Source organism: Brienomyrus brachyistius, chromosome 5 (genome assembly GCF_023856365.1).
Source record: "Brienomyrus brachyistius isolate T26 chromosome 5, BBRACH_0.4, whole genome shotgun sequence".
In the NCBI taxonomy this organism is placed as follows: Eukaryota; Metazoa; Chordata; class Actinopteri; order Osteoglossiformes; family Mormyridae; genus Brienomyrus; species Brienomyrus brachyistius.
Window position 1 is genome coordinate 11065675 of NC_064537.1, and position 21893 is coordinate 11087567.

The 21893-nt window shown below is 47.9% G+C and overlaps 1 protein-coding gene across 3 annotated transcripts; it reads left to right on the forward strand.

Annotated features, from left to right (window-relative positions):
• Positions 1-1235: 1235 nt before the first annotated feature.
• On the forward strand, positions 1236-21749 carry grb2a (growth factor receptor-bound protein 2a). Of its 3 annotated transcripts, none has more exons than XM_049014698.1 (6): positions 1236-1411; positions 2905-3170; positions 15097-15194; positions 19032-19154; positions 19645-19813; positions 20040-21749. In XM_049014698.1, the coding sequence occupies exons 2-6, from the start codon at positions 3093-3095 to the stop codon at positions 20223-20225; spliced, it is 654 nt and encodes a 217-aa protein (XP_048870655.1). In that variant the 5' UTR covers positions 1236-1411; positions 2905-3092; the 3' UTR covers positions 20226-21749. The 3 variants fall into 3 exon arrangements, with proteins under 3 accessions (XP_048870655.1, XP_048870656.1, XP_048870657.1); XM_049014699.1 differs by lacking the exon at positions 1236-1411 and adding an exon at positions 2729-2789; XM_049014700.1 differs by lacking the exon at positions 1236-1411 and having other exon boundaries at positions 2745-3170; positions 20043-21749.
• The last annotated feature ends 144 nt before the right edge of the window (positions 21750-21893 follow it).

A 21893-nucleotide genomic window follows, 5' to 3' on the forward strand; every position in this document is an offset into this window, starting at 1 on the left:
CAAACAATGACTCCAACATCCATGGAGAGCAGGCAGGAAACAACAGCGACAATACAAATGGGAACCAGGAGCAGAAGTACGTGTACGGTGAAATAACAACTCAGAGCACACCAACACAATCACAATGACCAACTGTGAAAAAGAGTAAGGGCAGGCACTTAAATACACATGAAGATAAAGGGCTTCAACAAGGGACAGCTATGGATTATAACTAATCAGCTGCAAAACAAGAGACTATGGGCAACAAGGAACAGGTGAGGGTAATTACAATTAAACACTTGGGATTAGTGCAGGATTGCTCAGTTCCAGTACTGGAGGGCCGGTCTGTAACACAGTTTGCAGATTTCACAGTTCAAACACGCCTTATTCAGCCCATTCATCCAATGCAATGTATGCGTGTCTGAGCAGAGAAATCTGCAAACTGTGTTGCAGACTGGCCCTCCAGGACAGGAACTGGGGAACCCTGGCATAGGACAACAGAGGAGATACAGGGAACATAATGTGAAATAATTACCAAACTAAGTAGACAGGTACAAGTATAAGAACTAATACAGAAATAATATGAATGCAAGATCTAACAAGGGGGGAAAAAAACAAAAATACCTAACAAAAGGGAACACTAATGACAGAACAGGTCTAGAAAACAATGGGAGATGGGATGACTAGCGACATCTGCTGGGCAAACGGGGAAACGACAGGGACCAAACCTGATAGACATATGTAAATAAGGAGCAGGGATTAGTTTGGCTTTGTATTTTATCTCATTAAAAAAAGTGTTTTGGGGCAGGTAAAATCCTACCCCCAACCGTGTGTGCTCTGCAGCGAATTATGCACCGAGGTAACTCAAGGGGAAAGAGGTGGGGAGGGGGACTCCCACGAACCAAGGGGATGTTGCAGAAATTTTCTTGTCTTGGTTGTATTCTTGGTTACAGTAATGTTTGAACGGCTAATAAAGCCAGATAATAGTTTGATGACTCAAAACCATGTATTTGATTCACACACCCGTACAATTAAATACCTTGACATGTCTCTTTTAAATGAATAAATTCCATTTCTTTTTTTTTCTGAGAGAAAAAAACGTCATATTTCCCACAACTCACTCAGACCTGCGTTTAAATACGTGATCATTACCTGCCATGAGTAAGACAGCGTTCGTGGTTACGCAACGCCGAGTCCCTAAAAATCGCCGCATCTCATGGACTTGGGGAAAGTCACGCGAGACCTGCGCCGCCGAGCGAAGGACTGGCAGCGGACCCAAGCAGGAGGATCGGAAAGGAAGCGGAAATTTACTGTTTTAGGGGAGAATACAGAGCAGCGCACCCGGAGCGCCGCTCGTATTCAATAAAGTGGTGCTCTTAAGCCAAAAGGACGGCGTCCGTTTATTCATTTAGATTATCTGGCCCAAGATACGGTGAGTGATCGCCAAATTATCAATTTTACAACATGTTTAGAGAGGAGGATGTGTTTTTCATCATCTGTTGGGGGTAGTGTCATTCACAGTTCGATATAAAATTGTACAAATTTTAATCTATGACTTCAACCTTGGTAATCCGGGAATACTTTGTAACATTGAACCTTCAAATGGATGCGTGGTTGCCGTTTGTGAGCGAAACCAATATGATAGGTCTAATGTTAATTTTATAATTAATGTGCTGGTGATTAGGAAAACAGTTAATTGGAAAATACTAAATTTAAAAGTACCAAATTATAGCACCTGAAATTAAACGAGTATGATTTTGTTACTGGTTACTTTAGTGACAATTGTGGAGCATGTTACACTGAAGATTCGTACATTTATCGAGCAAAATCTACGGATCCGGTTTATATTGAAAATACCTTCCCTGCAGGATTCGTTTATTGTATCCAGTGTTGTAGCTTATCGCTTTTTCCCTCAGTAACTGGCAAATGTAGGTCAGGGAAAGAATTAATGATTCCTCAATTTTCATAATATAATTATATGCGTAATCATCTACTTTTAACGCAGAGATTAAATATACAAACAAAATTGTGCAACTTCCTGTTATTAGGCTTATACATCTCTGGTCGGACAGCCGTAGAAATTATAAATATCGCTTATTGGCTATTTAAATTTGATGATTCTTATAAATTCGATGCAAAGAAGCTATATCTGGATACTTCAGGTATAAAATAAAATTCCAGTAATTTATATGTTTCGCAAGTAATGTTTATATGAATAATGAATGTGATTCATTTAGAATATACTGATCGATTTAATCATTTTCCATTTTCCATTATCATCGTAATTAAGTGGCTTAAAAATATTTAACGAAATCGTCTTTACATAGTTTTGTGAATGCCTTTTCAGTTTTCTAATGGCCATAAAAATATTCTACAAATACCCAGGTCAACATACAGACGTGTAGTCGGAATGTTTATTTGGTGTGTCCTAAGATATAGCTTTTATTGTCCTTTTAAAGGATGGTGCCTACTAGGAAGTATAGGCAGGCATTCTTTATATTCCTCTACCTGGTTGCACATCGCTGAGCCTGCATGCCAGTTCAGTACAGCCAAGTGGCGGCACATGGGTATGAAACCGCTGTGGGAGACGCTGAGGTTGTCACATCGGCGCTGACCCGCCGCATGAGAGAGGCTTCGGGGACGGATTTGCTTTTTTCATGGATATGAGCGGGGCTACTGGGCGTTGTCCTTTCCCAGTATTTGATTGGACGCGTGTGACTGCGCTCGTCTGCCATTGGCTGTGCGAGGTGTCAAAAGGATGGTTTCCTTCCTCGCGCTGGGCAGGCTCGCTCCACAATGCTAGTTGCGGCGTAAGGGCGCGGCTCCGTCAAACACTTTCTAAAGTGGCGTGTCGCGTGCACTTCTTCATTTTATTGTACAAAATTTTAGCGGGGGGCGCTAACTAATGTAACTTTGCACCTGCAGACCGGCGGCCGTGGCGTGAAGAGCTGCTGTAGTGCGGAGAGAGACACCCCGGGTTCGCAGGGCTTGTTGTTTTTCTCTGCGCTCCCTCCGCTCGCCGACAAAGAGCGCCTCGCCGCGCCGCGACGCACCGCACCGCGGCCGCGTACCTGTTACTCCCGCAGCGCACAGGTGTCCAGCGACCCCGCACCATGGAAGCCGTCGCTAAGTACGACTTCAAAGCCACTGCGGATGACGAGCTAAGTTTTAAACGAGGGGAAGTCCTAAAGGTAGGTACACTTATCCATCTTCCCACAGTGCCCTACAGAGTTCACGCTCGTATACTAATAAAATTGCATAATGTATATCGTATTTAACAAGCATGAGATTTAAAACCTTAATTATTTACCTGTATCATAAACCATTTCAAATCGAATTTAATTTGCAAAGTAACAGGCACAGTAATAGGGTGACGTCGGCATACACGAACCATGCGTTTAGTTTTCGCCTTTAAATTTCTAAATCAAGTCAAGTGACTGTCTGCACCGACAGTTGACAGATTCGGAGACTTTGGTGGAAAATGTGGGAAATAAATGATAATTGGTGTGGTAGATCAAATGCTGCTTTTGCTGGTGTGAGAGAACTGAATTGTCTCACGTTATCTGTAGGGAATTGACGAACACGCATGTCCATACTTTACAGAATTTATGTAGCAGGTATAGTAACGTACTAATGGCTTTTTTCTTTTCTATCTATTTTTATTTTTGGCGTGCTTACGATCAGCTCCTTTGGGGTAAATGCACACTGTGTCTAGCTGTGCAGGGGATGATACACTCCTTTGGTCTTTGTTAGTCCTGCATTTGTAAACACAAAGGCACACTCGTGATAATCTGGTCTCCTGTTGACAACAATGTAAGGAAAACAAACGTATAAGCAGCTTGCAGGGTAGATCTGCCATTTTAGTTCGCGTATGCGCTTGGACGTTATACCGTTTATTTAGTCAGATCTCCTTGGCTAGTTAGGACAGCGTTTTCCTTTCCTGATAAAAGTAGCTTCTCGGAACTGTTTATGTTTCCAAGACAAGCCTCTGCCAAAATATAGCAAGGCTTGTTTGATATATTAATCATGTTCTTTTTATTTAGCAGATATTCTGCATGTTCTCACAACCAGAGTTGGCAACCAATTTAAAATGACTCCTAACCTCCCTTGGCCAGGATATGTGACAATTTTTAACTGGTGACATGGCTAGCAAGAAAACAAGTCTGATTGGCCTGCGTTTGGTACCTTTTCCCCTCTTGTGATTGTGGGGTTTTTTAAACCATCCGCAGCCTCCCAGCTGTGTGTGATGTACCTGGTTCTGCCCAGACCATAGAACTAGTCTCATAGTCACTGTTACGTTTTTTCCATCATTGCATGTTGGTGATGTGATCAATTTATAAGGTCATAAATCCACTAGAATAAATGTCACGCTATGCAAAGTAATGTAGCGGAATATAGTGGCCTCTTTTGGTCATAGGTTAGATGAGGTATAATTGTAATAAAAAAACATCTAAGGTTTTACACAGTGTTATAAATACAATCATAACATTTACAACGAAGTAAAGAGTACCATTCGGGCTAATCTTTCTTTTCCGTTACTTTATTAAAGTACTCTGATGGGAGGGAAATTGAATATGTACTCAGTCTGTCACTCCATGATGCGCGTCAAGTGATTGCCGATGCCCATGAGCTTGAGTGCTAGCAGATGAGAACATTTCGGTTTAAAATTCACTATTCCGCTGCTTCACTATGTAGCTGCATTGTTTGGATAACTTCAATAATTACAGAGTCAACTCATGCCCTGTTTGAAGTGTATAAGGAGCATTCATGTGTTCACCACAAGCCCCTGTAAATATCTTTGCTTTTTCATAGTTTCTGTTAATTGTGTAATTATTATGGTCATTTTGTCATGGATGTGAGAATCCTTAAATATTTCTTTCTTCCCCCTTGTAAAGGGTTGTCTTTTATTAGTTGTCTTGGGTCTTCCTGTACAGCATCCGGCCCTGCAGTGAAGTTTGCCCTGGTCCGTAGAGAAACGCAGGGAGTAAAAGGTGTGCCGTAAGTCACTGCCGAGTGGCGCTGTCTTAACATGTTACAACAATATGTTCATTTCCGAAGTTCGGATACGATATGCCTTCGGTTGCTGTAGCATGCCTTCTGCGTACTCGAGGCATCCGACTTTTTTCTCAGCATCTCGCATGTGAGGCGGCTTGTTTCTTGGTGCGGACCTTTTGAGTGTCACATCCTGTGTACCCGTCCAGCCGTGGCCTGCAGCATCGCTCCGCCAAAGTGCCGCGTGGCTCTGTGCTGGCACAGGTACAGGTTGTGCGATGCACAGTGTGCATTGGCGGCGCCTCCTGCAGGGCAATGCTTGAATATTTTATTGGCAGCGGTGAGAAACTACGTCACAGTAGAGGAGCAAATGACCTGTGTGTGTATTTAGTCAAAGCGTTTGGTAGCTTGGGTCCATGTACGACGGGTCGTTATCCTCCTGTCCGTCTTCCAGGCTCTGTTTCTGAATAACCATCCTGTATCAGGTTAGATTATTTATGCAAATAAATCCCGTCCGACACGACTGACCAACCTTTACCTCACTTTTGCTGCACTTCAGCTACATCTCATATTTAAGACATCTCTTGTATTAATGTAATTATAGTGATTATGTGTAATTTTAATAGTTATGGCACAATAATACCCATAATTAGTAGCTCTTAAACTGCATGTAACCTGGTGCCTTTGTTGTCTTGTACTGGGTGACTTTCTCACTTGTTTCTGATTTCGTAAACAACAGAAACGGTTCCTTTTGCACTTTAACGTGCCGTGTTCTGTTCTGGAAGCTTCATCTTTCCTTAGACAGTTCCGACACAAAGCTTATGTTTCATGGGGTGTGACACAAACGTGTCAGAGGTGAGACCGTGTGAGAAATGGTGTACACTGGTGACCAAGAAACGTGTTTTTTTTTTGACGTGGAAAACGGTGATTCCTGTCGGTGGGGAAGAGTTCAGCCTGCCTGACATGTGCCAGCCGAAGCTCTTGGAGGAACTCTGGCTGAAGCAGCGTGAGGTCGAGACCAGAAGAGGTAGGAAAGGGAGATGAGCATCGTCTCCAGTTGGTGGTCAGGCGCGTGTCTCTGAGGACTGACAGTCTGTCTGTGGGGAGGCAGGAGCTGCAGGTATTTTTTCCCTTTTAGTGTCAAACTAGGGAAGAGACTGTGCCACTCAAGGGTTCCTGGAGAAATGGTGTAACTTTAGCTTGTTCTGGTTACGTAAGACTGCTGCCGAAAGACTGGCAGCCGGTCTCCTCGCCCCCAGGGGCTGCGACGTGTTGCCGCTCGTGTCAGTTAAAGGTTGTAGCGAGACTGCTCTGTCAGGTGCCGTGGCTACGCGCCATGAGAGTATCTGCACGGTGGTGACTTCACCGCACTACCGAAGAGCACGTAAGGCCGGGCTGTTGCCTGGAGATAAGGGCCTTTGAAAACAGGTTTTTTTAAAAAAATAAATAAATAAAAAATTAAATCTCCCTCCTTCAAACTCTATTGTGAGAGCTGCTGCAGAGAGCAGTCACACTGCCCTGCCACAGCCCCCCCCCAGGCTGAAGAACTTGGGGAGAACTGTTAGCAAGCCTATTCATGATCGCTTGGCCACCCGGCACCCCGAGGCAGATCAGCACAGCCCGGAACAGGTGTGAAGGATTCTGGGAAGCAAGAGGATAAGATGGCTTACCCCCCCCCCCCCCCCAGGCTGATTTAGTGCTCCCATCCATGAACAGTATGGAAGATTGAAGATTGAAAGGCTCGATTATCAGTGGAAAGCTGCTATGCCCTTCGGACAGTAGTCTGACCCCCATCCCACGCACACGTCCGTTGAGGCAGGAAGATGGAAGCCCCTGGGCAGCTATTAATGAAGGCGGTGGGCTGTGCACAAGTCTATCCTGTGCAGAACTGCAGCGGTTGCCACTCCCCACGCGTGTCCACGGTGGCCCTGCCTCGTTTCCTGTTGAGCTGTTTGTTTAACCTTTACTCCTCAAACATTGGTTTCCTTTGAGCCTCTTGAAGAGCGTTTCCTCATGCGTGTGCGTCTCCTGCCGGAGACGGTGGACCTTCCTTGGGGTCAGTTAGGCTTAAGATTTGCATATGCAAGCTGAGGAGCCACAGTTTCAGGGGGGGGGGGTTAAACAGTTTGCGAGGGGAGCCACACCATTCGAGTGTAGGAGTGTTAACCCACCGACTGCCTTGTTCATATAGCAACTGTTTTGGTCCCCCCTGACATACTGCTATATGACTGATGTTATGAGGATGGCCCATAAAAAGGAATGTGAATGCGTAGCCTGCGTTATACATGCGTGCGTGGGGCCCTCTGGACCCCAGGCTGACGCATTCACACCAGCTGCATTTGTGCAGCTACATATTGCGTCTGGCATCGGCCGAATTAGGACTCCGGCTGGCTAAATGGATTTCATATATGACGACTAGATAGGAGTAAATTGTATCGCAAATAATCCTTTTGAAAGGATTTAATCCATCCCTCTGTGTTCATGCTTTTAGATTACTGTCACTTCAGTAGGTCGCTTCGTTTCGCATGAGATGCGTGTGACGCTCGGCGTCGTTGTGTCTCCAGCGTGTCCTTGCATGAGGCTTGGCTGCCTCTCCCCGCTTCTGCATCACTGACATATGGTTTTCTCCATAGAGTGAATGCAAACCTTCTGGCACGTATAACAAACGGTCGTTCTGGTGGCGCGGATCTTAATGCCGATGTGAGTCAGAGGCGGTGACGATGTCCAGGCCCCCGGTGGACCCTAACCCTCCCCCAGGGCTGCAGCGAGGTGTCAGCAAGACACAGATTGTAGGCGGGCGGTCGTGCGCTGATCTCATTTTCGACTCCGGCGAATGTTCTCGTGGGTCTCCTACCCTGCTGCTCCTGTGCCCTTTTATTACTTTTACGGCTGTTACTTAATTAGCTTAAGTGATTAGCAGATAAATCAAGAGTAGAAAGATGCATTTCTTAGTGGGTGGTGTCAGTCTTCAGTGCTTCTCCCATGTTAGCCATTATGTTATGCAGACCCTAGCCTGTTAGCCTGTTACCTTTTGCTTTTGAAAGTGTCCTGACATGGTCACAGTGTGATAAATCGGTGTGTGTGTGTGTGTGTGTGTGTGTAACAGAGCAACCTCCTGTTCCCCTTTGAGGATTTACAGTGAATGAGCACATCTGTGCAGTGGGTTCCTGCAGTGCTGAGGCGTATGTGAGTCCTGTATATGACGAGGTCTACGCTGCACAAATGAAACGCATCGGTTAATATATTTTATCAGCACTGGGTCACACACACCTCCAAACAAGAAAAACCAGAACAGACCTATTTATGGCACAGCTGACCTTATTCTAATTTACTCACAAATTACCCAGCAGATTTTTTAAAAGGGTTTATCTGCAGTGCGGCATCAGAATCCGCGAGTCTCAGTCCGCTGAGTAAGTCGGATCAGACTCTCGTAAGCGTGGCCCGTATCATGTGTCTGGTGGCGACTTTTAAAGAGTCACTCATGTCTGATTTAATACCTTTTATTCTTTGTTTAGCATTTGGGCCGCATGAGGTCGTTTTCCATCTCCTCAAGGAGATCGTCCCTCTTTGGTTGGGGGGAGGTCCCCCATCTTGCCTGCTGTCGTATGGTGCAGGTTGCTCGGGTGGTGGTCACGGAATGACCTCACATGTTTGCGTGAGGGGCGCGTGCTGTGGATTCCCAGCGTCTTCCTCTCGTGCCATGCTCTGTGCCATTATTCTATGCAGGGAACCTCTGGCGCTTTTCCACTGGCAAACGGGAACCAAATCGTACCGTAGACATACTAGTTACAATGCTGTTCCAGCTCATTTCCATTTTGCACCGCAGAAGGGTCGACTCTGTGGCGGCGTTGCCAGGTTTGAGCAGCTACAGCAATGTACAGCTTAAGAGAAGCTATACCGCTTGCACGACATGCATCATGATTTACTATGGGCTAATTTCCACTAGCGAGTCTGTGAGAATCGCAGTCTTTTTCTGTAACCGTCTTATTAGCAGCAAACGCTAGTGGAATTAGTGCTCATCTGCGTAAATTTGCATCGTGAGTCCATTCTGTTCAGCAGTCCCGTAGTACTTTTTAAAGTAGGTGGTTGGAAATTTTCAGCTTCTGGGTTACCAGGAATGCATCCATACGTCACAATGTGTGGTACCACCACTAATGAATTTTCCTTTCGCATGATCTATTCGTATTGATGCAGATCACCTGTAGCTCCCAGCATTTCGACCAGTCACTTGGTGCTACGTGCAACGTCGCCACTACCAGCGAGTTTGGTCACATGGTCGGTCACATGTTCGGTCACATGGTCGGTCCTGCTACGGTCCTGGTAAGTGTGGGTGCAGCTTGGGTTTGCCAGTGAAAAAGCGACATTCTTGTCCTGTAAAAATCTACTGGTCCCTGGGAGCACAGGCAGCCGGGCTCGCATATATAATAAAATAACATGAGACTTTATTGATCTGCATGGGGTGAAATTTCTTTGTCCAGTAGCGCAGACAGAAATGCATCAAAGAATGCAAGTAAAAAGACGATAAATACATAAAGGCAAATCGGTATTAATCAGAGAAGTGAAAAATGAATAGCAAGTAATAGATATTAAAAATGTGTGAGATGAAATCAAACTACTGGACAGGCTCCCATCTCTTGCACCATCTTGAAACATGTTTCATGAACCGCTGGGTTTCAAATCCACAGCCGCCCATTCACTAGCTAGAACCTTTAACCAAGGCAACCATAGCGCCGCAGCTGGTCTGCCTGGCCCATCACAGGGCTGTGCTGATTGAATAAGCTTGCCGGTGATGGCACGACGTGGAAGGCATGTGGCAATTTGCCGAGTAAGGAACCAGTCAGGGAAGCAGTGCGACGGCGAGTTCAGCCACTGAAGCGATGAGGTCGCCCACTATTGGTGCATGGCATTCTGGGTATGGAAATGTGACCGGCCCAAGAACAGTTTGATATTTTTAAATGCTTTTTAGGCGAAGTGGCGGGACGGAAGGCTCCCGGCCCCTTACGCCGGGCCCTGCGGTGTGAGAGAGACCCCAGGAATTTGGGCCGGTTTAGCTCAGCCTGGACCGAGTGGCCCGGAACCCAGTGCGTGTTTTCAGTAATATTAGCTGACTTGTTTAAATATGCCTGGCAGTTAATCCTCTGCGCAAACACAGAGCCTTATTGTCCGCATGCTCTTCGTGGTGTTTGGCAGCTCACGGTGGATGCGGGCAGCTCGTTAATACACCCCGCTGTCTTTCGGCTCTCTGGCAGCCTGAGGCCTGTCCGAGCCGTCAGTGTGTTGCCACTTCGGACTGAGATGCACCGCCCTTGTGTAACATTGTGACCTCAAGCTGTCTCACTGGGGGATGGGGGGCTGTGGTATTTTTGGTCATTTGGCCACAAATGATCACGTGTTTGTGTTGGGGGGTGACGAGCTGAGTCCCCCTCTTTGTCAGTGTTGTCTGGTACTTCTGGTCCAGGGTAGGACTCTCAGTAACCTTCTTTTGAATCTCAATGTCCACAAAATAGTCCACAACCTTCATATTTCGTCTTTAGAATGTGCCCCAGCTGCTGGGGAGGACAGGGCTTAATCGGGCCTGGGGTCATCACGGACCCCCACTCCTCCACCCTCCGAGTGACACGTCGTGGTGCTTTCGGAAAGGTTTCCTCAAAGTGAAGAGCTGCTTTTCTGGGACGAGGAGTCCCCTGACACATTCCCACAGGCGCAGGCTGCCTCTGCTGTGCATCTGGTCGGGAAACCTCTTCTCTATAACCAGCCCCCCCCCCCCCCCCCCCCCTGTTGTCACCCAGCTGGCATCTCACCAGACCGCAGTACACGAGAGACGATGGGACTCGATGACCTCAGCTCTGTGCTTCGTCTTCCTAATTTTTAATGCTGGTCCCCGAGGCACTCGCCAGTAACCACCCCCCCCCCCCCCCCTTCGTTCTCTCTAGGCCTTCCTCACTGCGGTCACTGCTGATTTGTGCTCCCATGTCGTCTGCTTCCATTTCAGCTTTTGGAGATATTGATCAAGTCTCTCCTCTTCATCCCTCTGTAGCAGACAGAAGAGAGTGTCCATGCAAATGCATCCACGTGTGTCTTCCTGCTTTTAGCCACTGTCTGAAAGCAGAGCTCACTAGGTTCACTAGAAAGGAAGGGGCCAGTCACTTGTGCCAGAGCTGAATTTAATATCAAGGTTTATTTAATTTTATTTTTCAGGACTATTCTTTGCTCACTCTCTACTACAATTAGCTGGGATTCCGCAATGCGCTGAACCTATGACAATCACGACGTTTCCATCGTGGAGCTGGGTGTGCCATCATGGCGAAGATGATGCTGGGGAGTGGAGAGCGCCCTTGCTGCTCCTGCCATGGGGGGGTGGGGGTAGGGCGGAGGAATAAGACCTCCTGGAAGGTTGGGTAAGCGGGGGCCAGACTGAAGGGTGACAGCACCAGTTTAGAAGGCTGGGAGCCTGTGATCTCCCGGTACCCCCCCCCCCCCCCCAACATGTTTTGAGTCTGGAAGCTTCCTGTCATCCTGCCATGTCAGTCATTCCCTGGAGATGTCGGCATTCCTCTAAATGCTTAAATAAAGGGGCCTTTTGTTTTTGAAGTGTAATAACTGGCTTTTGTCTGCTAACCTCGTTTTGTGTAATATTTAGTTATTTATTATTTATTATTATTATTTTTTTAAATCAATCAAAATACTCGGAAAAATGTTAACTGGTCAAAAACGCATAAATACGGAAATGTGACGCACATGGTAGATTTTGGTAAGGTAGCTGTGCATTAAAAAGACACCTTCCATCTGTCTGTTGGCAAGCGTGAAATGGGGCGGGGGGGGGCATTTCGTTTTGAGTGTTCCGTTTCTGTAAACGGGTCACCTGCTCACAGCCTGTTGCCTGATGGGTGGGGTGGGTCCCTCGCCCGCCTTGTCTCTTGACACTCGGATGGAACTTGTTGATAACTAAAATCGTACTGGGTTACCCAGTGGCCCGTGCAGTGAATTCCCCTGGCTGGACCAGGTGGTCTGGGGTAAGGGGGCATCTACTGGCTCTTTGCCAGAGTATGACTTGTTGCGAGTTTCTTGCTGAGTGCCCATGCATCTGAAAATGAGACTCTCTTCGCTGGGGGGTGGGCCAGGGTCACAGCTGGGGCCGTATCACTTGTGATGACTCTGGGTAGTATTCCTGAAAACAAACGTGGTTCTGGCAGGAACAGGGGCAGCTGCAGTGGAGCTTTCCCCAGGTGGGGTGCTGCAGGGCAAGCAGCGGAGGTTTGTGGTGTGTGTAGAGCAAAGGGGTGGGTTTGTGACAGCCAGGCCTCTGTGGTTTGGCTCCCCCCCCCCCCGCTATGGAAAATGCTGACAGGGCCAGCTGCCTTTTGTTCTCTCTTTTGTCTGCGTCAGCCTGCTCTTTGTTTTTTCGTCTTAGTTTTTGTTTGGTTTTGTTTGTTGCCCTACCTCCCTAGCTCAGTCCTCCCCTCCACTCTGCCGTTACGGCTGAGGTCCCAGCGCCCTGGTTTGTGCACCAAGCCAGATTTATTCCTTCATATATAAACTTGATAAATACGTTCCAGTATAGAAAACAATATTTTTGGTTCTATAGAACGTGAAATACATTCAGACAAATCTGAGTAACGGAGGCAATACTGAGTTTAGTTACATTTCTTTAGCAGTGCAAGTGAGGAAACAGGGGCGGTCCCCAAGCTGATGGGTGAGGTTAAGGAACTTTAGGCAAATTAAGCCACACCTGGCTAGTTTAGATGACTAGTTAGCCGGCTGTGTGTATCCAGCAGGTCGGCTTGACGCAGACCACTTTCTGTGGCTCACACCACTTCAGCGTTTCACATCCTGTCTGCTCGGCATGGCCAGGACGGACGTGTTCGAAGCTCTATCCTAATACGAGTGCAGCTCACAGCGCACTCCATTAAGATCAGTCGGCATTCTTGAGCCCGGGCTTGCGAGGAGCCTGGAACCAGGATATGGGCCGGGTATCTGCAAAAGTACCTGCAGTTACCTGCATAAATCATGCAAAGGTTTCCACCTGCCCACCCTGACGTGGTGGTGGTGGTGGTGGGGGGGGGGGTTCACTCCCCCCCCCCCGTAGGGGACTGCTTCTCTTGCTCTGTGGTAATTAGTGTTAACAGTATGGTAAAACAGATGGCATTAATACAGCCCAAATTCCAGTCCTGACCCCAGCAAATTCAGCACGACTTCAGTCCCGGCAACATGTGACAGGTCATAAGAGCTTAAGACCATAAGAAATTTTAAAAACGAGAGGAGGCCATTCGGCCCATCAAATTCATTTGGGGAGAACTCAACTAATAGCTGTTAATCTTATCTAGCTCTGATTTAAAGGAACCCAGGGTTTTAGCTTGCACTTCACTAAGAGGAAGACTCTTCCATACTCTAACTACATGCTGTGTGAAGAAGTGCTTTCACAAATTCAGTTTAAAATGTTCTCCCGCTAATTTCCACCTTTGGCCATGCATTCTTGTATTTGAACTAATATTTTAAGTTACTATATGGTTGAACAGCATCCAGACCTGTTAGAATCTTGTATACCTGGATCATGTCCCCCCTTAGTCTCCTTTTGCTTGACGCCGAACAGGTTCAGCTCAGCTAACCTCTCCTCATAAGACATTCCTCTAAACCAGGAATCATTCTTGTAGCCCGACGTTGCACCCTTTCCAAGGCAGCAATGTCCTTTTTAAAGTAGGGTGATCAAACCTGCGCACTCCTCTAGCTTCTCCATGTGCAGGTGCATGAAGGGGTGGCCATCGGACCCCCGCCCTCAGTGAACTGTGCTGTCCTGTGGTGCTGCGTTCTAGATTGCTCCTTGGTGTTGGCCATGTTCTCATTCTTGTAGTCTCTGGGGGGCTGAGGGGGTGTTCCCTGTAGGCCTGCACTGTTTTCTGGCATCTTAATATCAGCTTCACTTTCTTCCCCCAAACGGTCACTGACATATGGCCACCCCCCCCCCCCCCCCACCATGTACATCAAAAGACTCACCTGACCCAATGGAAACTTCTTTTCCTTTCTTCCACCGTAAACTCAGACTTACCACGTGTGAGAGGTTACATTCCACCCTCCCACACATGCACACCAAGCTCCCCCACCCTGACCCAGCCTTCCTCCAGCTGGACAGCTCACCACGGGCCGTCAGTGTTTGGTCTCACCCCTCGCCCCTTTTCTGGGAGGGGCTCTCTGACAGCTGGGTGGATGCACGCTCAGCGGAGCACATACTTCGTTGGCTGCATGTGTAGTGTGTAGGGGTGTGTGTGTGTGGGGGGGCATTCCTGCCAAAGCAGAGAGTGGTCTATATTTGTCATTATATTACAACCTCGGTGGATAATCATCCAAGCCCCCCCCCCCAGATGAGATTCTTCTCATTTGACATGCCAAAGCTTCCCTTTTCAGTCTGTTTGCTAGTTATATCACTCAGCTTTGGATACAGGGTGTGTGTGTGTCTGTGTGTGTGGGGGGGGGATTTATTTAAAGCAACCTAAATAGGGCGAGAGCTTTGCATAAGCTTCTTAAAGTCATTTTTTATGAAATGGAAATTTTTAGTAGGTGGCTATTTCTGAGCCCCAGTGGGTCGGGACTGTCTTACCAGACGGATGAGAATAGAGTGTGAGGCGTGTGGTGAGAGGGTGGAGATCATGGGATGGGGGGCAGCTGTCACTAAGCACCAGAGGCCAGATGCTACCTTCCCTCTCCCTCAGGTCTGGCCTAGGCATGGCAAGGGTCCATTTTAATTTGAATTTAATCGACACCCCCCCCCCCCCCCCATGAACCTGCCAGTGTACTTTTTGTATGGAGGACTTCAATGAAGCTCCCTCACAGCCTGTTGCTGTGCTCCTTCCCTGCGTCATGTCCTACCATCGCTATGGGGCTTTCCCACACTCTGCCCAGCAAGCTGTGGCAGCCGCTTCTGGTGCGGGCATCACAGTGTGTGGCACGTACCACAGCCACCCCGCGTTCGGTGGTGGGCCTCTTACTCCTCAGGCATCGGGTTGGGGTGTTTTCAGACACAGGTCCTTTTGTTTGTACGCACCCCTCATGCACAGTACCCTCAGTGAGACCAGGTGTTGGCACCCCAGTGTTGGAGAACATTCCATGAGAGCTTCCGTGTTCGTTTTGCAGGTCTTAAATGAAGAATGCGACCAGAACTGGTACAAGGCGGAGCTCAATGGAAAGGACGGCTTCATCCCCAAGAACTACATCGAAATGAAGGCACATCCGTAAGTGTGGCCCCAGCTCTCCCCCCTTAGGGTTCACGTTGGGGTTTGCGTTAGGGGCCTGGTGGACTCTCAGCTGAGGGTTGGGTGATCTCGAATGTTCCGTCGGGAAGCAGCGTGTCCTACACTTCTCTACCAAATGCGATGGTTGGTTCTTCTTACTGCCTACTGTCTCTCCCGTTTGTTCCCGCTGGTTTTTGCTGGTGTAGGAACCAGGTGGCACATGTTCCATCTAACATTCCATTTGGCTTCATGCACCACCACCCTCCCCCCAACAAATAGATATGCATTTATGTAACCCCCTCCCCCCCCCAGTATCAAACTCTCTCCTTGCTTGCTGGTTTCTGCTGGTTCTTGCTGGTTCCTTTCGGTTCCTGCTGGCCCCAGCCCTACCTGCATGCTCACCAGGTGTAACAGGTGCCCGCCCTGTCCTGGGAATGTGACCTGCTCCCAGCCGCATACCATACATGCAGGGGAGCAGGTGCTAGGTAACAGGCCGTTGTGTTCCATGCATGTTAGTGACAGAAACTTGGGCTGATGTATTGCGTTAATGCTTACAGAGCAATGCTTTGTGTCCCCGAAATGTGAATTAGTGAATGTGCTCAAAATTGTGCGATGGTCATTATCCATCCATGTATTTTCTAACCACTTATTCCGATCACAGTGACGGGGGGTCTGTAGCCTGGTCCAGGCACCACAAGGCTGGGGTACACCCTGGGTGGGATGCCAGTCCATCTCAGGGCACATACATGCACAGTCACACTCAGGCTAAATGGAGTCTCTGAATTTACCAAACTATTTGGTTTTGGACAACACTGGGAGAACGTGCTAACTACACACAGAGCACAGGTGGGATTCTGGGACCAACAGGTGGGACCAACTCTGGAGGTGTGAGGCCATCCTTTATTAATTTCTTTATTTAGTGACTCTTTCTAGATAGCTGTGGCCAGTGGTTATGCATCCTACTTGGTGGAAGTTCTTCAGAACTGGATTTGTTCCTCTTCTGCTTCCCGGATTTTTGCATGGGCAAACCGTCGGTTTTGCATAAATACTCACTCCGGCCTCTTCTAATAAAAAGAGAAGGAAGCCAACAGTTGAAAGGAAACTGCAGTTAATAAACGGAATCCATAGTTGGACAGTAGTAAATGAATTTGTTTTCCAAAATGAAAACAGTCTATGCATTTTTGCCACTTAACATTTTTTTTATAATGACCCAGACTTGTTCTGGGTGGAAATTCCATAAAAGTAGTGTAAGAGGCTAAGTTCTTCAGTCTGGGTTGTCTTGTATCCCGTACATGAGGATTTTGAAGAAAAAACAAAATGGGGTGGAGAAAGGAACTCTTACCCTCGTATGCTTCTGCAGAACATGGATGTGCTCTAAACTGGGTTGTTAGTTACGGCTCAGCTGGACGATCTTATGCAAAGTGACTGGATGCTGCTCATCACCAAGGTATGCATCTCGTTTTTGGGGCTCTCCGAACATCTCCTTTTCAAAGTCTGTGTGAAAGCCGGCGAGTTCTCACCAGACAATGGCCTCCTGAAATTATCTCTGCAACATACAACGAAGCTAAATACCAGGAGATTCAATCCAGCCAACCCTGCAGTTCGCTGTAGCATTCCTACCTGGGACACTGTGGATACCAAATGTCATCCGGAACCTCCATCCATCCATCCATTCATCCATTTTCCTACCCGCTTATCCTACTGGGTTGCGGGGGGTCCAGAGCCTATCCCGGAAGCAATGGACACGAGGCAGGGAACAATCCAGGATGGGGTTAGCAACTCCAATCAGCCTCAGCATGTTTTTGGACTGTGAGGGGAGACCAGAGTACCCGGAGGAAACCCCACAACGACATGGGGAAACTCCACACATGTAACCCAGGTGGAGACTCAAACCCGGGTCCCAGAGGTGTGAGGCAACAGTGCTAACCACTGCACCACCATGCCACCCCCCATCCGGAACCTATCAAACAGAATGTCCCGGACTCGCCCAAACACTTATTGTGAGCAATTTTTTGGATGTTAGGGAAAGTTTTCCATTCTATGTCCCGCTTTACACAGACATTTCAACGAGTTAAGCACCTCTGTACTGCTACTCGAATACCAGAACGAAAGTTCAATTTTTATGGCAAAGCCTTTTTAATTTATACTCAAAATCCTGTTTACAAGCCCCCACCCAGAAGTATTTAGTACCCCCAGCAGACCCCAGACCTGTGCTGAGTATGTAATGAAAATTGGCAAAGTGATTTGGACAAAAGCATAAATAACAAACACCGAAATTTTCCCTGTTATAAATTGAGCATCAGTCAGTTTTAGAGACTGTTGGCACGAGGTCATTTAGAGCAGGTGTCACACAGGACAGCAGGCTCAGACACGCTTAACTTACGGGGGAGGAATCCTCTCCGTCTCAGAGCCCTTTGTCAGTTAGGCACATTTGTATGTATTGTCATTCTTAACCCTATTGGGCAAATATATCTGCCACTCCATACTTTGTGGGATGTTTTTGTTAAGGTTAAACCAGGGGCAGTTCTCGAATTTATAACTAAAGCCAACGAAGAGCATTTTATTTACGATTCTAGAAGTTGTGGTTTACCTGACTTGCCACCTATTTTAAGGAGTTACCTTCTCGGGCATTTGTTTGTGTTTCTTAATTCTCGTGTTTTGCACGTGACTTAAGTTGTGCCGTGAATCTGGCCCTAGCTGCTTACACAGCCTTACGTTCCCTCCTTTATCATGGGCGTCTCTGACTCCGCGCAGTGGCATTTCGAACCGTCGTTCAAGGAGAAAAGCCTCCAGTTCATTGCGGGATAATAATGGAGGTGGAGATCTACTTCACCATCTGCATTCCGGATATTCCAGTAAAGGTTCAGTGATGGTTGATTCTAGTGCCTGAGGAGGACATGCAAGGCATTTGACTTGATCTTTGCGTTCATGACAGCGCACTTGAGTTTGTTCAGTGGCGTGTATGGAGGTGTTGTTTTAGAACATGGGAACATCAGGAATAAACAGTGTTCGTGCCATAGGATGCACCTGGTTCTGTAAAATGTCCTGGTACCTCATTGGTTATACTGACATATGACACTATACAGAGTCATCCCTGAACCTAATGAGTCCCATGATATATTAGGGCAGATCCCTCACCGTGTTTAATGGTTGGCATCAGGCATTGAGGGCCGAAGGCATCCTTTGGCTTTCTCTGAATGCAAACCTGCCCCGACGCAGGAGGGAGGATGAAAGATGATTCATCAGATCATGGTTTCATTGGTTAGAGGCCCATGTTCAGTGCCTTGGAAACCAGTGGTTTCCAAACATCAGGCCTGCCTTCTATTCCAGCTGCAGAGCTTGTGGTGACCAGTTTTTTGCCAAGACTAGAGATGCTGATTTGGTTCTGCGGTTATTTGTGAGGTAATGCTGTTATGGTATTTAGCAACTATTCTGTTCAGTTCCCAGCTATCCCTGTCTTCCCCTTGACACACTTAAATACTTTAGCTACTTTTATAGCCAACGCACAAGCAGTTCAGGCACAAACTACCTGACGTCTTAGAAATGCGTTAGTTGCCTCATGTTTCTTTAACGCGTATCAGAGTGCTGGTTTTCATAGCTGACGTGTTCTGGTAATCGTCATTCAGCCTAAAGCTGCTCCCCTTTGTAGTTGCGTTTTGTAATTGTGATTTAGTTTGAGGTAAAAGTCCTCCTTCCTGAGGGGTGTGTGTGTGTGTGTGTGCACGCGCATAGACACACTGGGATAAATATGGCTGTATCAATAGATGAACAAATGGCCGATGTTTCTGTCTTCCAGGTTATCCTCTGACTCTGTTTGGGTGACCTTCTGCCCCACAGGTGGTTCTTTGGGAAGATCCCACGGGCGAAGGCGGAGGAGATCCTCAACAAGCAGAGACACGACGGAGCCTTCCTCATCCGGGAGAGCGAGAGTGCGCCTGGGGATTTCTCGCTGTCCGTGAAGTAGGTGCCCCCGTGCTGCGTCCCCGGGGCCCGATGAGGCGCAGCGCCGACGGCGGCCTGTTTCACAGCTGGTCTGAAACCGCGGAGCTTTATAACGACAGCATATAATGATGCTGAAAGTGACCTTTTGATTGCCCTCTATGAAGTACGGTCTATGGACCAGGATAATTCACTTGGCTTGTGTGGAGCGTGTCGTGAGAGCTTGCTGAGGACCTGAGCAACTTTCTGGTGCATTTTTTGTATTTTTTTAATTACCAGCTAAGATGATAACCTACTTAGTCACAGATCAGTAGGTTTTGCAGATCGCATAGAGTCATTCAGGTGAAGGTGACCACAGACAACCCTCAGATGACGTTCGCAATTTTCCATGATCTGCCCGAAAGCTTTTGTCCAAGTTGTAATTTTTTTTCCCCCTCTTATATGCACAATGCTGCCCCCTAGTGTCCATTTTTCTTAACCGTAGTCTTTCTTGGCCTCCCGTACTCTACAGGTTTGGGAATGATGTTCAGCACTTCAAGGTTCTGCGTGACGGGGCAGGAAAATACTTCCTATGGGTGGTTAAGTTCAACTCACTGAACCAGCTGGTAGATTACCACCGGTCTACCTCGGTGTCACGGAACCAGCAGATCTTCCTGAGGGACATCGAGCAAGTCCCCCAGGTAAGCCAGGGATGCTGGGGGTCCTCCATGCCACCAGTGGGCAGCGTATCTGTCTGGCTGATGCCGTGCTAATGAAGTACGACATCTGTAGGTCTTGCCACAGGTGCTTGGTCAGACCTAAAAGAGCCTGAGTGTGGATTGCTGGGTAAATCAGTTAGTAAGAATGACTGCTGAATCCTGTCTTTGCCCCCCTCCCCCCCCCCCCCCCCCCCCCCCGGAAATGTAGCAGCATTCCTATGTCCAGGCGCTGTTTGACTTCGACCCCCAGGAAGAGGGCGAGTTGGGTTTTCGGCGTGGGGACTTCATCCAAGTGCTGGACAACTCCGACCCCAACTGGTGGAAGGGGGCGTGCCATGGGCTAACGGGCATGTTCCCCCGCAACTACGTCACGCCTGTCAACCAGAACATGTGACCGGCACACGCCTTGCTCTGCCCTGCCCTCTATCCCAAAGCCTGCCATAACCGCCCTCGCCCAACTCGCCAAACCCCACCTCCCCCAGCCCATAAAGGCATCCAGACCATCGCTGAAGAATGTAGCAGCCCACCTCGAAGGGGGGGGGGGGGGGAAATCATTCGGCAAACAATGCAGCGGATTTACATCACTGAGAACGTTTGGCATGACAGTGAGTGCTGCAGGCTGGATGGGAACTGAAGAAAAGGGAATGGAAAGGAAGGGAATGGGGAAAAGGATGAGTGGGGGGACCCGGAAGCAGCAGCTGAGTCACCCAGAGAGCACGCGTCACCTGCAGACTCCCATAGCTGCCTCTGCCCCCTCCCTCTCTCCCTCCCACTCACTCACGCTGCAGTTTGATTCCATACATTCTAATCAGATAAAATGTCAGTAATAAATATACATATTTAAGAATGAAAAGGTAAGGAGGGCTTGACGAAGTGGGAGTAGAGTCTCCAGTGTACAGACCAGATCCGCCTGGGCATTTGTGCATCAACTCTGGGCTCTGTGAATAAAATCCATTTATATATACAGTATATATAATTATAAATGCACATTTGTACGTATGAGTATATATGTGTACTGATGGCCGATGTTTGTTTCTCTTTCCTTTGCGTGGCAGTCTGTTCCCAAACCCCATTCCTTCTCTCGATGTACTTCACTGTAACCTCTGTTCCTCCTGTTGTCTGTGGGCCGTCGGGGTGCTTTGGAAATCGCTCTGGATCCCCGAAACGCCTTTTAAAGCAGGAACTGTTTTCCGACTCGTGGGGAAACCTGAAGCCTCCCTCTCTCTCTCTCTCTCTCTCTCTCTCTCTCTCTCGTCATCGTATGCGGAACCATCTCAGCACTGGGCACGAGCCGGCCAGTGCCACGTGGGAAGGCTGGCCCCCTCTGTCCGCCGCGCCCATTGCAGTGGCCCTGTTGGGAGGAGGTCGAGAATGCAGCAGATTTAACCCCCCCCCCCCCCCCCACCCTGCCTGCTTCTCTCTCGTGGAGCTGACTTGGCATACGCAGCTGCGGCCATCAAATTAACCATCTTCTCATTTGTATTCATAAGTTACCTGTACAATGTGCCCACGTGCGTGTTTATGTATGTATGTACTCATACATACGCCCTCATACTGTTTAACATGCATAACAATCACCAGTTTATACTGGTGAGTCGCCATCCCAAGAGAGGAATCGTGTCATTGGGGTCCGCGTCCTCAGCCCAGTGTGTGTGCGTGCGTGCATGCACTCACGTGCCATTTCCTGTCCTCTCTGGAATATAGTGCCTTTTCTAACCGGTGATTTCAGTGTGTCTGGCCTGCTGAGCGCGCTCCACGCAAGCCCCGTCTAAAAGACAAACCTCCTCCTCTTAGCCGCCATACACATCATTTTATTTATGGCTTCTGCACTGCCCCCCCCCTCTCACCACACCCTGTCTTTGATCAGTCTTTGTTTTTGTTCTGTTAATAAAAAAAATGATAATAATGAAATTATAAACAGATACTGTGTTTGAGTGTTAGACCATTTTGGTTGTTTTTTTGTGTTCTGTTCCATAAACCTGGGGCTTAACTTGCGGTGTCATGTTTTAATATCAATGTATGTGAGGTTTATCCAATTGATCTCTGTCCAAATTTAGTTGTG

Bases quoted from the DNA above. Each gene is read 5' to 3' on its own strand.
- grb2a (XM_049014698.1), top strand. From the start codon at position 3,093: ATGGAAGCCGTCGCTAAGTACGACTTCAAAGCCACTGCGGATGACGAG. The intron at 15,195-19,031 runs GTAAGTGTGGCC...TCTGCCCCACAG, and splicing joins ATCGAAATGAAGGCACATCC to GTGGTTCTTTGGGAAGATCC. The intron at 19,814-20,039 runs GTAAGCCAGGGA...CCGGAAATGTAG, and splicing joins ACATCGAGCAAGTCCCCCAG to CAGCATTCCTATGTCCAGGC.